Consider the following 15,787-nt stretch of genomic DNA (forward strand, 5'->3'; position numbering starts at 1 on the left):
TGAATCAATGATGTTTTGGAACTGGCAGGGTCCACAGTTGGTATAAATAAGTCTCATATTGAGGACAGTGATATCTGTAATTTTTAAAAATAAAAACTGTTTATCTCATAGCAATCTTTCTGCCATGCAGTTCATAAACTGCATTCATATCTACTACTTAAACTGATACTTAACCTTCTTAGTTGGACAGGACAAGTTCTCCTCACATCTTCCCCTACTCCATGTTTTTAAACCTAAGGGGAGGCAGTCACACAAATAATGAGTAACTTGTATAGGATCTACACCTGGACCCCCTGCCTACAAAGTCTGTGGGTTTTCCACTTTAATCTGCAGCTGCCTTTTTAAATGTAAATAGAAACCTCTCATTTAAAAGGATGTTCATATTACCTGTTTGGGGAGAGTCTCTCCTCCACCAATACATGTAACTTCTTGCTCTGTTGAGATATCTCCGAGTTGCTCTGCCAAGTCGTTACCTCCTAGTTGCTCTGCCAAGTCGTTTCCAGAAATGATGGGATAGGTAATATATAAAAGAAGATATAAGTCAGGTATGAGGCTAGCAGGAGAGCCTGACTCACCACAGCTTTCCATTTCTAATTGATACTGTTGATGTAAAAGGAATGACAATTTCCCCAAGTAGCATCAATGAATCCTTTTTTTTTTCGCTGTGCAGCACGTGGGATCTTAGTTTCCTGACTGCGGACTGAACCCAAGCCTCCTGCAGTGGAAGCATGGAGTCCCCACCACTGGACCGCCAAGGAAGTCCCAATGAATTAATTTTTAAATGTAGACAGAATAGTAAACTAACCCACAAGTACCCATCACCCAATTTCAAAAATAATATTTTTCCAATCTTGTTCCAAATAAGCCCCCATTCCCTTTATTTTCTTTCCTAATAACAAACCCTAAAATGTGGTTTCACTTGTAAAAACTTTTGTAACACTCACTGATAAGGACTTTTTTTTTTACATAAACACTATACCTAACAAAATTAACAATACTATATCTAACAAAGTTAACAATAATCCTTCAATAACATCCCAGGCACCCAGTTTGTACTCAAAATTTCCCAGTTGTTGTTTTGTGGCCACATAGTGAGGCATGCAGGATCTTCCCCAACCAGGGAACAAACCCATGCCCCGCGTAGAGTCTTAACCACTGGACCACCAGGGAAGTCCCTCCCAATTGCTTTACAGTTGCTCTTTACAATAGATTTATTCCAATCAGGATCCAAACAAGATCTTCAAACAGTGAGCTTGGATTGTTATGTCTCTTAAGTCTTTTTCATTTATAACAATTCTCCTTCACTTATTTCTATCCCCTCCTTGTCACTGATTTGTTGAGGGAGATTTGGTCATTTGTCTTATGAAATGTCCTACATCCTGGATTTGGCTGATTGCTTCCCGTGGTATTCCTTACTTACTGCTTCACTGCCTGCCTTTCCTATAAACTGGCCGTTAGACCTAGATGATTTTGTAGATTGAATTCTGTTTTTTGGAAAGAGGAAGGGCAGCAAGAAACTTAGGTTTTGTGCTTCTGATAGCAGTACACCAGGAGGCTTATACTGGGTTCAGGTGATGTCAGTCTGACCCCTAGACTATCTGGTTCCTCAACAACCTTTCACAGCTTCCATTAATGGTCAAGATAGTAATCTTAATTTTTAGTTATTTTTCTTTTTGAGGCTCAAATTGTTCCATCGTAAGCCAGAAAGAATCCCTTCAAATTGGCTCTTTAAAAAAAAATCTTTTATTGAAATGTAATATGCATACAGAAAAGTGTACCATAAATATTTTTAGTCAATTTTCACAAACTGAACTATAAACCAGAACATCACCAACAACCCTAAGAGTGGCCCTTATACCCTTATGTCCTCCTTTTATCTTGGGTGACAGGCAGGGAGGTGACCTTGCCCCCCAAAAGTAACTACTTTACTAAATTTTAACACCATCGACTGGTTTTGCCTGTTTTTGTATATAAATGGCATCTGAGTTACCCACTTTCTGCTACTTCTGTTTGACATTCTTTGCAAGGTTTTTCCATACTAATGTGTGGAGGTGTAGTTCATTTTCACTTCTGTGTTTTACTGCGTAAAAATATAACATTTATTTATCCATTCTACTGCTAATGGGTTTGTGGATAGTTTTCAATTTTTTCCTATTACAAACAGTGTTATTACATTCTTATACATGTCGTTCATGAACACATGTACTCACTTCCTTGGCTATATACCTAAAAGTGAAATTGTTGAGCCACTGGTTCTATATATATATAGTGAGTGTATAACAATACTAGCAAAATGTTTGTACCAATTTACATTTTGATATAAAAGAGGACATCAAAATCATAAAATGTGGGGGAGGAGAGTAAGAAAATGTAGATTAAAAAAAAAAATTTCCTTAAATGTATTTGAGCCCATATGACTACCAGTCTAAGGCAAGCAGATATAGGAAAGGGTTACTATACTTGAAAAACAGGGTAACCACAAATTAAAAACATACACAAATACCAAAAAGAAGAGAACATAAGTATAATACAAAAGATAACTGGGGGAAGGGATAAATTGGGAGACTGGGATTGACAAATACACACTACTATATATAAAATAGATAACTAATAAGAACCTACTGCATAGCACAGGGTACTCTACTCAATACTCTGTAATGACCTATATGGGAACAGAATCTAAAAAAGAGTGGATATATGTATATGTATAACTGATTGACTTTGCTGTACAGCAGAAACTAACGCAACATTGTAAATCAGCTATACTCCAATAAAAACTAATAATAAGAAGAATCAAACCACAAAAGGAAAAACAAAAAGAAAAAAAGGGAAAAAGAAGAAATATAAAATCAATGGGAAAACAAGGTTTAAAATGGCACTAAATACATATCTATCAATAATTACCTTAAGGACTCCCCTGATGGTGCAGTAGTTAAGAATCCGCCTGCCAACACAGGGGACATGGGTTTGATCCCTGGTCTAGAAAGCTCCCACATGCCACAGAGCAACTAAGCCCATGTGCCACAACTACTGAGCACATGTGCTGCAACTACTGAAGCCTGCGCATCTAGAGCCCATGCTCCACAAGAGAAGCCACTGCAAGGAGAAGCCTGTGCATGGCAACAAAGAGTAGTCCCCGCTTGCTGCAACTAGAGAAAGCCCGTGCACAGCAATGAAGACCCAACACAGCCAAAAATATAATAATAATAATAAAGATACATTTTTTAATTTAAAAAATTGAGAAAATAATAAAGAAACTGTAACATTAAAAAATAAATAAATAGGGGGCTTCCCTGGTGGCGCAGTGGTTGAGGGTCCGCCTGCCGATGCAGGGGACACGGGTTCGTGCCCCGGTCCGGGAGGATCCCACGTGCCGCGGAGCGGCTGGGCCCGTGAGCCATGGCCGCTGGGCCTGCGCGTCGGAGCCTGTGCTCCGCAACGGGAGAGGCCACAGCAGTGAGAGGCCCGTGTACCGCAAAATAAATAAATAAATAAACAAACAAATAAATAAATAAATCGTATATTTCTTTTAAAAAAATTACTTTAAATGTCAATGGACTAAATGCTCCAATCAAAAGACACAGAGTGGCAGACTGGATAGAAACAACAAAAGCCTACAATATGCTGTCTACAAGAGACCCACTTTAGGGCAAAGCACACGTACAGATTGAAAGTGAGGGGATGGAAAAAGATATACGGTGCTAACAGCAATGATAAGAAAGTGGGGGTTGCAATACTCATATCAGACAAAATAGACTTTAAGAAAAAGGCCATAAGGAAAGATAAAGGACACTATATAATGATAAAAGGATCAACACAAGAAGAGGATTTTAACTCATCAACATATATGCACCTAATATAGAAGCATCAAAATACATAAAACACAATTAACAGACATAAAGGGAGAGACTGACAGGAATACAATAATAGTAGGAGACTTTAACACCCCACTCACATCAATGGACGGATCTTCTAGACTGAAAATCAATACAGCAAACAGAGATCCTAAATGATACAACGGAACTGTTAGACTTAATTGATATTTTTAGAAATTATCTCAAGCATCTTTTGTGACCACGACAGCATGAAACTAGAAATCAACCACAGAAAAAGAAATGAGAAAAAAACGATTGCATGGAAACTAAACAACATGCTACTAAAAAACCAATGGGTCAATGATGAAATCAAACAGGAAATTAAAAAATACCTTGAGACAAATGACAATGAAAACACAACCATACAAAATCTATGGGATGCAGCAAAAGCAGTTCTTACAGAGAAGTTCAAGCGATACATGCCTTCCTCAAAAAACAAGAACATGTTTTTTGTCATAAACATGTCTGTTTATGACAAACTCACAGACAATATAATACTCAATGGTGAAAAGCTGAAAGCATTCCTGCTAAAAATCTGGAACAAGACAAGGATGCCCACTCTCACCACTTCTATTCAACATAGTACTGGAAGTCCTAGCCACAGCAATCAGACAAGAAAAAGAAATAAAAGGTATCCAAATTGGAAGGGAAGAGGTAAAACTGTCATTATATGCACATAATATGATACTATATATATAAAATCTTAAGGACTCCACACAAAAACTACTAGAACTGATAAAGGAATTCAGCAAGGTAGCAGGATACAAGATTAACATACAGAAATCAGTTGCATTTTACACTAACAATGAAGTATCAGAAAGGGGATGTAAAAATACAATACCTTTTAAAAATCACACCCGCAAGGGACTTCCCTGGCAGTCCAATGGTTAAGACTCCGCACTTCCACTGCATGGGGCATGAGTTCAATCCCCGGTCAGGGAACTAAGATCCCGCATGCTGTGTGGCCAAAAAGAAGAAAGAAAAAAAATCACACCCCCCAAAATAAAATATTTAGAAATAAACCTGACTAAGGAGGAAAAAGACTTATTCACTGAGAACTATAAAACATTAATAAAGGAAACTGAAGATGATTCAAAGAAATGGAAAGATATCCCATGCTCTTGGACTGGAAGAATTAATACTGCTAAAATGGCCATACTACCCAAAGCAGCCTACAGATTTAATGCAATCCCTATTAAATTACCCATGACATTTTTCACAGCACTAGAACAAATAATCCTAAAATTTATATGGAACCATAAAAGACCCAGAATTGCCAAAGCAATCCTGAAAAAAAAGAATGAAGCAGGAGGCATAACCCTCCCAGACTTCAGACAATACCACAAAGCTACAGTAATCAAAACAGCATGGTATTGGCACAAAAACAGACATATGGATCAATGGAACAGAAAATAGAGCCCACAAATAAACCCACACACCTACAGTCAATTAATCTTCAACAAAGGAGGCAAGAATATACAATGGGAAAAAGACAGTCTCTTTAGCAAGTGGTGTTGGGAAAGTTGGACAGCCATATGTAAATAAATGAAGTTAGAACACACCTTCTCACCATACACTAAAATAAATTCAAAAGACTTAAAGATAAAATATGACACCATAAAACTCCTAAGAAGAGATCATAGGCAAAACAAATCATACCAATGTTTTCTTAGGTCAGTCTCCCAAAGCAATAGAAATAAAAACAAAACTAAATAAATGGGACCCAATCAAACTTACAAGCTTTTGTACAGCAAAGGAAACCATAAGCAAAATGAAAAGACAACCTACAGAATGGGAGAAAATATCTGCAAAAATGCGACTGACATGGGCTTAATTTCCAAAATATACAAACAGCTCATACAACTCAACAACAAAAAAACAACCCAATCAAAAAATGGGCAGAGTAAGTCAGAAAGAGAAAGACAAATACCGTATGCTAACACATATATATGGAATTTAAGGGGAAAAAAAAATGTCACGAAGAACCTAGGGGTAAGACAGGAATAAAGACACAGACCTACTAGAGAATGGACTTGAGGATATGGGGAGGGGGAAGGGTAAGCTGTGACAAAGCGAGAGAGAGGCATGGACATATAAACACTACCAAATGTAAGGTAGATAGCTAGTGGGAAGCAGCCACATAGCACAGGGAGATCAGCTCGGTGCTTTGTGACCGCCTGGAGGGGTGGGATAGGGAGGGTGGGAGGGAGGGAGACACAAGAGGGAAGAGATAAGGGAACATATGTATATGTATAACTGATTCACTTTGTTATAAAGCAGAAACTAACACACCACTGTAAAGCAATTATACTCTAATAAATAAGTAAAAATAAAAAAAGATACAAGGAAATAAAAATTTTAAATAAAAATTACTCAAACCCCCCCCCCCCAAAAAAAATAGAACTCAGGCCTACCGGACCTACTGAATCACAATCTGCACTTACAATCTCCCCAGTGTACTTGTGTACCCATGAATAGTTGAAAGGTACATTTCTACCTCGACATGTCTTTTCTGTCTGAGAAATACACACATTTTATCCAATTTGATATAAATAAAACACTCAAAAATGCAAAGAAAAAAAAAAGGGCAGAAGAGGGACCTCCCTGGTGGTGCAGTGGTTAAGGATCCGCCTACCAATGCAGGGGACATGGGTTCAATCCCTGGTCTGGAAGGATCCCACATACCACGGAGCAACTAAGCCCATGTGCCACAACTACTGAAGCCCGCACACCTAGAGCCCATTCTCAGCAACGAGAAGCCACCGCAACGAGAAGCCCAGGCACCGCAACAAGAGAAAGCCCACGTGCAGCAACAAAGACCCAACACAGCCAAAAATAAATAAATAGATAAATAAATATCCTATGATAAACCATAATGGAAAAGAATATATAAAAAAAGAATATACATATATATATGTATAACTGAATCTCTTTGCTGTACAGCAGAAACTAACACAACATTGTAAATCAACTATGCTTCAATAAAAAAATAAATAAAGTGAACCTCTTACAAGCAGAATTAAAAAAAAAAATTTACACTCCCACCAGTACTCTATGAGAGGTCTGGTTGCTTTATATCCTTCCCAGTACTTGATATTGTCAGTCTTTTAAATTTTAGCTGTTGCGGTGGGTGCATATCAGTTACCACACTGTGGTTTTAATCTGTATTTCCCTGATGACTAATCAAATCTCTGTATATATTTATTGGACATTTAGCTATCTTGTTTTGGAAATACCTTTGCAAATCTTCGGCCCATTTTTCTATAAGGTTGTAGAAGTTATTTATGTATTCTAGATATAAGCCCTTTTCTGGATATATGTATTATGAATGTTTTCTCTAGCCAGTGGGTTGCCATCTCACTCTTTTAATGATGTCTTTTTTTTTTTGGCTGTGTTGGGTCTTCGTTTCGTGTGACGGCTTTCTCTAGTTGCGGCAAGTGGGGGCCACTCTTCATTGTGGTGCGAGGGTCACTCTTCATCACGGTGCGCGGGCCTTTCACTATTGTGGCCTCTCTTGTTGCGGGGCACAGGCTCCAGATGCGCAGGCTCAGTAGCTGTGGCTCACGGGCCTAGTTGCTCCACGGCATGTGGAATCTTCCCGGACCAGGGATTGAACCCGTGTCCCCTGCACTGGCAGGTGGATTGTTAACCACTGCGCCACCAGGGAAGCCCTGGACATTTCTGATTGCAGCACATCAAGAGGCACATAAAATCTGGTGGTTTCACTTTCTGAAATGCTAAGATTGATCAGTGGGTTCAGGTGGTGTCAGCCTGGTCCCTCTATTAAAAAGACTCCCACCAACCTTCCAATCTAATGGTTTGAAGAGTCACTGATGATCTTTGACTAGATACATCAATGCATTAGGAGTCACAAAATGATAATTTTCCCCCCTATCATTCATGCTACAATTACTAGCTGGAATTTTTCTATTAAAAAAAGCTTCCTTAGGGGGTGGGTGGAAGGGAAGAATAGGCAGAGCATAGAGAATCTTTAGGGCACTGAAAATACTGTATATATTATAATGATGGATGTATGTCATTATACATTTGTCCAAACTTACAGAATGTGCAACACCAACAGTAAACCCCAAGGTAAACCAAAGACTTCGAGTGATTACAGTGTGTAACTAACGCACCATTCTGGTGAATGATGCCAATAATGGAGAGGCAGTGCATGTATGTGTGGGGGAGGGAGGGGGGCAGGTGCATATGGGAGATCTCTCTAGCTTCCTTTCAGCTTTGTTGTGAACCATAAACTACTCTAAAAAAAAAAAAAGTCTTAAAAACAAACAAACAGGGCTTCCCTGGTGGCGCAGTGGTTGAGAGTCCACCTGCCGATGCAGGGGACACAGGTTCGTGCCCCGGTCCAGGAAGATCCCACATGCCGCGGAGCGGCTGGGCCCATAAGCCATGGCCACTGAGCCTGCGCGTCCGGAGCCTGTGCTCCGCAACGGGAGAGGCCACAACAGTGAGAGGCCCGCATATCGAAAAACAAAAACAAAAAACAAACAAACAAACAAACACTTAAAAGACCTTCTCCATCAACTATTTGGTTTTCTGGATACAGTTCATATAGGAAAGGCAGGATAAATGCTTAATCCTCTATTCAACAGTTTTCAGAGCAATGAGTTAGGGCTCTAATAACTTATTATGGTGATAAGTAAGGTTTTTTTTTTTTTTTAAAAAGTGCACAATTATGAATTTATAGATTCACACAGATTTGATGTATTTCAATCTGTAATCTAAGAATACATTCATTATTCTTTTTAATGCTCAAACTGTCCCAACTTAGGCCAGTAGGATCTCTTTCAGGGTTGCACCTGTGCCTATTGATGTAACTGTGTAAGACTCAGACGGCTTCCTTGCTTTCCAGCACAATAAAATGCCCTAGGCCCATCTTGTATATTTCCTATCACAGACCTGGAAAGCCATTTCTCCAAGCCTTGGTCCCCTTTAGTGTGAGAAGACCACAGTGTAGGGTATCAGATAGGTTTTTTGGTTTTTGTTTTTTTTCTGGGTAAAGATTTAATTTTATTTATTTTTGGCTGCGTTGGGTCTTTGTTGCTGCGCACGGGCTTTCTCTAGTTGTGGCGACCGGGGGCTACTCTTCATTGTGGTGCGCAGGCTTCTCCTCGTGGTGGCTTTTCTTGTTGCGGAGCATGGGCTCTAGGCGTGTGAGCTTCAGTAGTTGTGGCTCGTGGGCTTAGTTGCTCCGCAGTACGTGGGATCCTCCCAGACCAGGGATCGAATCCGTGTCCCCTGCATTGGCAGGCGGATTCTTATTCACTGTGCCACCAGGGAAGTCCCCAGAGAGTTTTTTAATACAAGCATATGCTTAAAGGGTCTCTGCGCATCTACTGTTAAATAAACTTCCACTTGCACAACACGTAACATTACACTAGGACTTAAAAAGTACCGGACTAGACAGGGTGCTGAATTTACAAAGCTTTTCTTTTAAATAATCTACTTCCTTCTCAAATGTCTAAGAAAACGAAAGGGAATGTAAAATGCCATTATAAAGTGACCAACTCAATGGGTCACAAATCACATTAAATTGCAAGCCAGATCAAATCCTCTCTATATAGTTATGGCCAGTGAAAGCTCTGTACTATAAAGCATTAATCTATGACATTTGGGGCGAAAAGGCAAAGTATTAAAACACTAGAGTTTCTAGCCTTCTGGAGTCTAAGCTTTCCAGATGTTGACCTTGTGGATCAAATCTGGATAAAACACTCACCTTCTAAAACAACAGCTCTAGGTTCCTCTGCCTGGACAACTCCCTCTTCATACTCTGTGGAGCTGTCACTGTCAGAACTACCTGATACCTGCAAGTCTTCAGAGACAGGATTCCTAGTCTCTGAACCATAAGAGGTGGCTGGCGAATGAGGCTGCGTCCTGCTCACTTGAAAGTAAGCATCCAGCGGTGATCTCAACCTATATATGCAGAAAGACAACAGAATTCTTGTACAATGTACCATCATCACAAGAATAATCCACAGTAATTTGGAGGTAAATCCTAGTCATTTTAATGCATCACCAGGCCATTAAATGCTGCCTTTGAACGCTGAAGTAGGAATAGAGATTCAGGCAGGTGCTGACTGGACTAGACATGCTCTTTCCACTCAAGTATTCCATTAGCCCACACTGAAGCCTGACCCCTCTGCTAAAAGCTAATCCTACTTTACTGGCATTTCTTTTGTCAATACCTTTTAAAGACATGACTCATTAATATAAAGAAAGGGAGGGAGGGAGGGAGGGCTGACTCAGCAATTTGTCTGCTGATATTAGGGGGCTGAAAAGAGAGTAGGCAAGATGAAAAAGGGCCCTACTTTTTTTTTCGGTACGCCAGCCTCTCACTGCCGTGGCCTCTCCCATCGCGGAGCACAGGCTCAGGATGCACAGGCCCAGCGGCCATGGCCCACGGGCCCAGCCGATCCGTGGCATATGGGATCCTCCCGGACCAGGGCACGAACCCGTGTCCCCTGCATCAGCAGGCGGACTCTCAACCACTGTGCCACCAGGGAAGCCCTAAAAGGGCCCTATTGATCAAATATGGCCTCATGGGATTCTGCTTCTGCAGCTACTAAGACCAAGGTCTTTTGAAGGTATGAAGCCTGGCTATGGTCATCATTGTCTCATCTCTTATTTTGAGCCACTTTTCAAGTCAAAAATGTCAAAGAAGGACAAAAGTTCTCTCTTTTGCCTGCTCAAACCTGCTGTTGAGCTCTCTAGTGATTTTTTTCCATTTACTGTGTCAACTCCAGTATTTCTATTTTATACATTTTTATAACTTCAGTCTCTTTATTGATATTGTCTATTTTGTTGTTTTATACTTTGCTTTAGTTCTTTGAATATATTTAAATAGCAGATTTAAAGTTGGTCTAGTAAGTCCAACATCTTGGCTTCTTCATGTACAGTTTCTATTTTTTCTTCCTATGTTTTGGTTATACTTTCTTTACATATCTTATTTTTTCTTGAAAACTGGACGTTTCAAATAATATAATGTGGTAACTCTGGAAATGAGATTTCACCCATTCCCAGGGTTTGTTGTTGTTGCTATTTCTTATAGTTGTTACTATTGGTTTAGTGACTTTTCTGAAGTTAATTCTATAAAGTTTGCATTCTTTGTTGTGTGTGGCCACTGAAGTTTCTGTTTGGTTAGCTTAGTGTTCAGTTCATGACTAGACAGAGATTTCCTTAAACACTTGGAATCAGTACACCTCCCAGTCTTTGGTGAGAGACTTGATGTGTGTGTTGGGACACATCATCAATAATCAGCCAGGCAGGTGACAATTCTGCCTCAGCCTTCATTTCCTGCTTATGCAGAGCCTCAAAGTCAGCCAGAGTTGAGAGCTTAGTGCCTTCCTAGGTCTTTCCTGATTGTGGGCCCAGCTGCACACAGCCCTGGGCATGTATGTGGCCTTCTAGATTCCCAGGAATATGTCAGAACTTTTCAAAACCCCATAGGAAGATCTCATTCTCCACCTTTTCCTTTTAAACTTTTTGGTTAGTCTAATGTTTGCCCCAGTGGTCATCCACTGCCACAGGCAGACCCTGGGGAAAAGGCTTTAGAATTTTCGAACTGGACAAGCCAGGGATTGCCTTTCAAGTGGGATCTTCCAGGAAACCAACAAACAGGTCAAAGGAAGAGAATTCTCTGGGGATGAGGCTTTGAAGGACCTCCAATTCCATTCTACTCTCTCTAGTTGCTTCCAGACTGCTGCCCTTTCACTGTGATTGCAGGCATTTAGTTTTCAAGACTACTATGGAGGGACTTCATAGTAAGTCCCTCGATAGTAGTGGTTAAGAATCAGCCTTCTAATGCAGGGAGCATGGGCTCACTCCCTGGTCGGGGAACTAAGATCCCACATGCCGTGGGGCAACGAAGTCCGCGTGCCACAATGAAAGATCCCACATGCTGCAACTAAGACCCAACGCAGCCAAATAAATAAATAAATTTTTTTTTTTAAAAAAAGACTACTATGAAGCTGAGGAAGGGGATGGGAATAGGGAATGCCACAAAGCTTACAGTTCTTACTGAGATTCAGCTGGTTTGAGAATCACTCACTGAATTGCTACAAGTATTTGGTTAATTTCCAGAGTACTGAAAAGTTGATTTTGATAAATTTTGCCAGTTGTTTCAATTATTTTTTTAAAAAATAAATTTATTTATTTATTTATGGCTGTGTCGGGTCTTCGTTTCTGTGTGAGGGCTTTCTTTCTCCAGTTGCGGCGAGCGGGGGCCACTCTTCATCGCGGTGCGCGGGCCTCTCACTGTCGCGGCCTCTCCCGTTGCGGAGCACAGGCTCCAGACGCGCAGGCTCAGTAGCTGGCACACGGGCTTAGTTGCTCCATGGCATGTGGGATCTTCCCAGACCAGGGCTCGAATCCATGTCCCCTGCATTGACAGGCAGACTCCCAACCACTGCGCCACCAGGGAAGCCCTGTTTCAATGATTTTATGGAGAGAATTTTCTGGGGTCCTTACTCTGCCGTTTTCACTGATGTCACTCAGGTTTCCTTTACAAAAAAAAATGCTAACCAAGTTTACAAACTTATTTTAGGAACTGTGCATGAACAGCAGCTATAGCTACTCATGAGAATAAGAATATAAGAACAGTATTTCCTAAGAACATTTTAACCAAATGAAATACATAATAAAGTTAGGCTATTACGTGCATATCAATAGCATTCTGCATAGAAACCAGTAAAAAATTAAGTGATTGACTATTTTTTAAAAAATCACTCATTAATATTGCTTTTACATAGCAAAAGAGGCATTTCCAAGGTCAGGCGGGGACATATAAAAGACGAACTATGAAGAGCAACTGGGAGGCAGTGCTAGGAGTACAGTCTTAGAACCCAAGAAATTCTCCTTTTTTCCCGCACTTATCATCTCTGAATTAAATAACAGTATAGTAAGTTCTTGCCCCTTGCTTACCCTCTATAGTCCTAGATTCCATAAGCTCCAAGAGAAACGGTACCCTGATCTGTCCTGTTCACCAACGTATCTTCAAGGCAAAAGTTCAGTCTCTCACATAGTGGAGTGTTACAAATATTTGATGAATAAGTGATGATGCTGGCTGTCAGAATCAAGCAGCCTCAAACAAAGAAACAGGAAAGGAGTTTGTGACCTTGGCTGAGAAGTAGTTGGGAAAAATATCCCACTATGCAGGTTTCCCCAATTTTGGCTTCTTGGTGGAGTCTGAGGCAAAAGCTGCTCACCTTGGCCCAGGCTCTCAGCATCTGGCCCAGGAATGGTCTGTCGGGTGAGTAATGTCAAACACCATAATGAGAAATTCACCTCAAGAAATTCAGAAGGTATAAGCAATAAGTCCTGGAAAAGCTCAGACTTTTATGTGAATTTAGTGTGGAATTTGTTTACAACACAATTTAAAGGAAAAAGAATTTTAACGCCACATTTATCTGGCTCCAGAATCCATGTTCTCTCCACTGAACTGCATAATTCCTTGCCTTTAAGGTTTATTCTCTTTGTGGAGACAAACATATGACCGTCAGTCAAATAGCTTAACTGACATCATTTAACATCTAAATTCTGTAGCTCAGTCCCTGAGCAGAGATTCTACGCACATCAAGCTATTTTCTGATTAGAGTCTGGCTTCGGTGTGGCAGCATCCCCTAGGTGAATCATGCTGACCATGCCAACAAGAGAATTTGGTCTCTGTGGTGTTTCTAATTTTCTCTGTAAATTGGCATCTGGTTTATAAGTGTCACTCTCCTGTGAACTGGGTAACACAAAAGTCCCTGACCAAGAGCAATCTCCACCCCCGCCTGCTCATGAGTGGATGAACAACCAAGCGTGAGGACTACTGCAAGAGGCCTCTTGACAGTTCTTGGGGACACCACTCTCAACTCTCAGCCCCCTTACTTCAACAGGGACCCCAAATTGCACTACAAGGTACTTTCACCTATGACACAAAGGTATGAAATCCTACTTTGCTTTCAAAATCCGAGTAAACGGCATCTTAAAATAACAGAGTAGCATACATTTGCAACTCTTGTCAACACAGAACTAGGCACCTCTCACCCTTGATGGATCACATCCAGCAGTGACCAGGCATTACAGAGACTGAAGCCACAGTAATAGCAGGCCCTGATACAGTAATCAGCAGGATCCATGGAAAAGGATGCTGAAATCCAGAATCAGAAGGCACAGTCCAGTTCCACAGTTATCCCAGTCAAATCACAAATCACCCCATCATCTTCCTCATTTGTAAAACATAGGTATTAGATGGCCCAGCTACCACTTTTTATTGTCACCTCATTATTTTCACAGTGTTAGAAAACAACTGGGTCTGACTGAAGCTTCCTCTATCTGTTTTTGTTGACAACAGTCAGATTCAAGTTCCAACACCAGCTCTAACCTCCTCAGTGCTGTCGCTATGAGACCCTGAACAAACCACTCTCAGGGTCCAAGTTTCCTTCATATTTAAAATGAAAAGGTTGAATTCAATTTCAACATTATGAAGATACTTAGAAGCCCAAATGTGAAACAAAGTATTTCAAAAAAAGCTGGAGAAAGTGAAAAAACAGGTAAGGCATAGATAACTGTTGTTCTTCATAATAACTCTGTCAAGACCTGACGGCTAAGCCCTTCAAGAGGCAAATTCAAACCAAAACCTATGGAAGAAAATTATTTTTAACTCTACAACACAGTATCAGGTGAAGAGGGCTAGAATGTTTCTCACTTAGTCAGATAAGCTCTAAATTAATTCACACTCTACTTTTCACAAGGCTTCTCTAAATCCAGCCTGCCCATCTTCCAAAATCTACTGCACCACTAAGTGGAGAACAATGAAACATGGGTGAGTGGAGTGGCCTTGCAAGTTAAATATTTTTTTGATGTACAAGAGACAAACGATCTGAAGAAAAGCCAGCCTCTACAGAAACCGCTGCCAACAAACTACCATTGAGTTTTCAAAACATATCAGTGTAACTTGTCCCCTCCATTACTTTGTGAAGTAAATAAGGCAAGCACTTTTATTTTCATCTGACTTATGAGGTAACGGGGGTTCAGAAAGGTCACCTGACTTGCCAAGTCACAACGCCAATTCTTGGCAGCACTGGGGCTACGATCACGGCCTAAGGTTCATAATTCCCAATCTGGCACTAATCCTACTGTTTATACATATATTTACCTGGCACTGTTTGTCCTGTGAGACCCTCCAGCTCTTGCCCTCTGTGAAGCAGAACTCCTCCTCCTAGCTCTCACTGGCCCCACCCTGTGGTCCGAAGTTGGTCTCAGGAATTCCAGCATGCCATGAAGTCTCTGCAGCCCACTGATGAAGCTGTTCACTGGATCCAATGAAGATACTTGGGCAGTGTGGTTAGCACCAGATTCCTGCCTACTCTCCTCTGAAACTCCTGGATTGATGTTCTCCACAGTCTCTTCTCCTGAGAGCTCCTCTGTCATATCAATGGATACCTGTGGAGCAGCCTGAAGCCGGGGCAGTCCCTCTTGGCTGCTGACCACTTCATCAGGAGGGGGCTGGAGCAGGGCTGGTCCCCCTTGGCTGCTGACCACTGCAGCAGGTGTAGGCTCAAACAGGGGTGGTCCTTCCTGGCTGCTGACCACCTCAGTATGAGAAGGCTGGAGCAGGGGTGGTCCCCCTTGGCCGCTGACCACTTCAGGAGGAGCAGGCTGTTGTGCAGCACCATGATCTAACTGCACCTGAAGATCATATTTCATTGCTTCATGAGCCATCACTGAAGAAACAATATTTGTAAGTATTAGTAAAATATATCAGCTATAAGACATGTTTTATCTAATCATATCTGTTCTTTAATATTTCTGTTTAAGATCATTCTTGGCAAAACTGAGAAACTTAAAGAGATGATTTTGTTCGACTTTTTTCCCCCATAATAAGTACTTATAACCAGTTTTCCTGTTTG

General features: G+C 40.9%; 1 protein-coding gene across 2 annotated transcripts in view; it reads right to left on the reverse strand.

The window, feature by feature from the left end:
- The window catches only part of RFWD3 (ring finger and WD repeat domain 3), a 39,614-nt gene that overhangs the window by 20,509 nt on the left and 3,318 nt on the right, over positions 1–15,787 (reverse strand). For both annotated transcript variants that reach the window (XM_060131606.1, XM_060131605.1), the window contains exons 2-4: positions 15,034–15,601; positions 9,613–9,809; positions 388–485 (exon numbers count right to left, since the gene is read on the reverse strand). In XM_060131606.1, the coding sequence (XP_059987589.1) occupies positions 388–485; positions 9,613–9,809; positions 15,034–15,599 (861 nt within the window). In that variant the 5' untranslated portion in view covers positions 15,600–15,601. The remainder of the gene's footprint in view (positions 1–387; positions 486–9,612; positions 9,810–15,033; positions 15,602–15,787) is intronic.

The sequence above is a fragment of the Lagenorhynchus albirostris genome, chromosome 19, assembly GCF_949774975.1.
Source record: "Lagenorhynchus albirostris chromosome 19, mLagAlb1.1, whole genome shotgun sequence".
Taxonomy (NCBI): Eukaryota; Metazoa; Chordata; class Mammalia; order Artiodactyla; family Delphinidae; genus Lagenorhynchus; species Lagenorhynchus albirostris.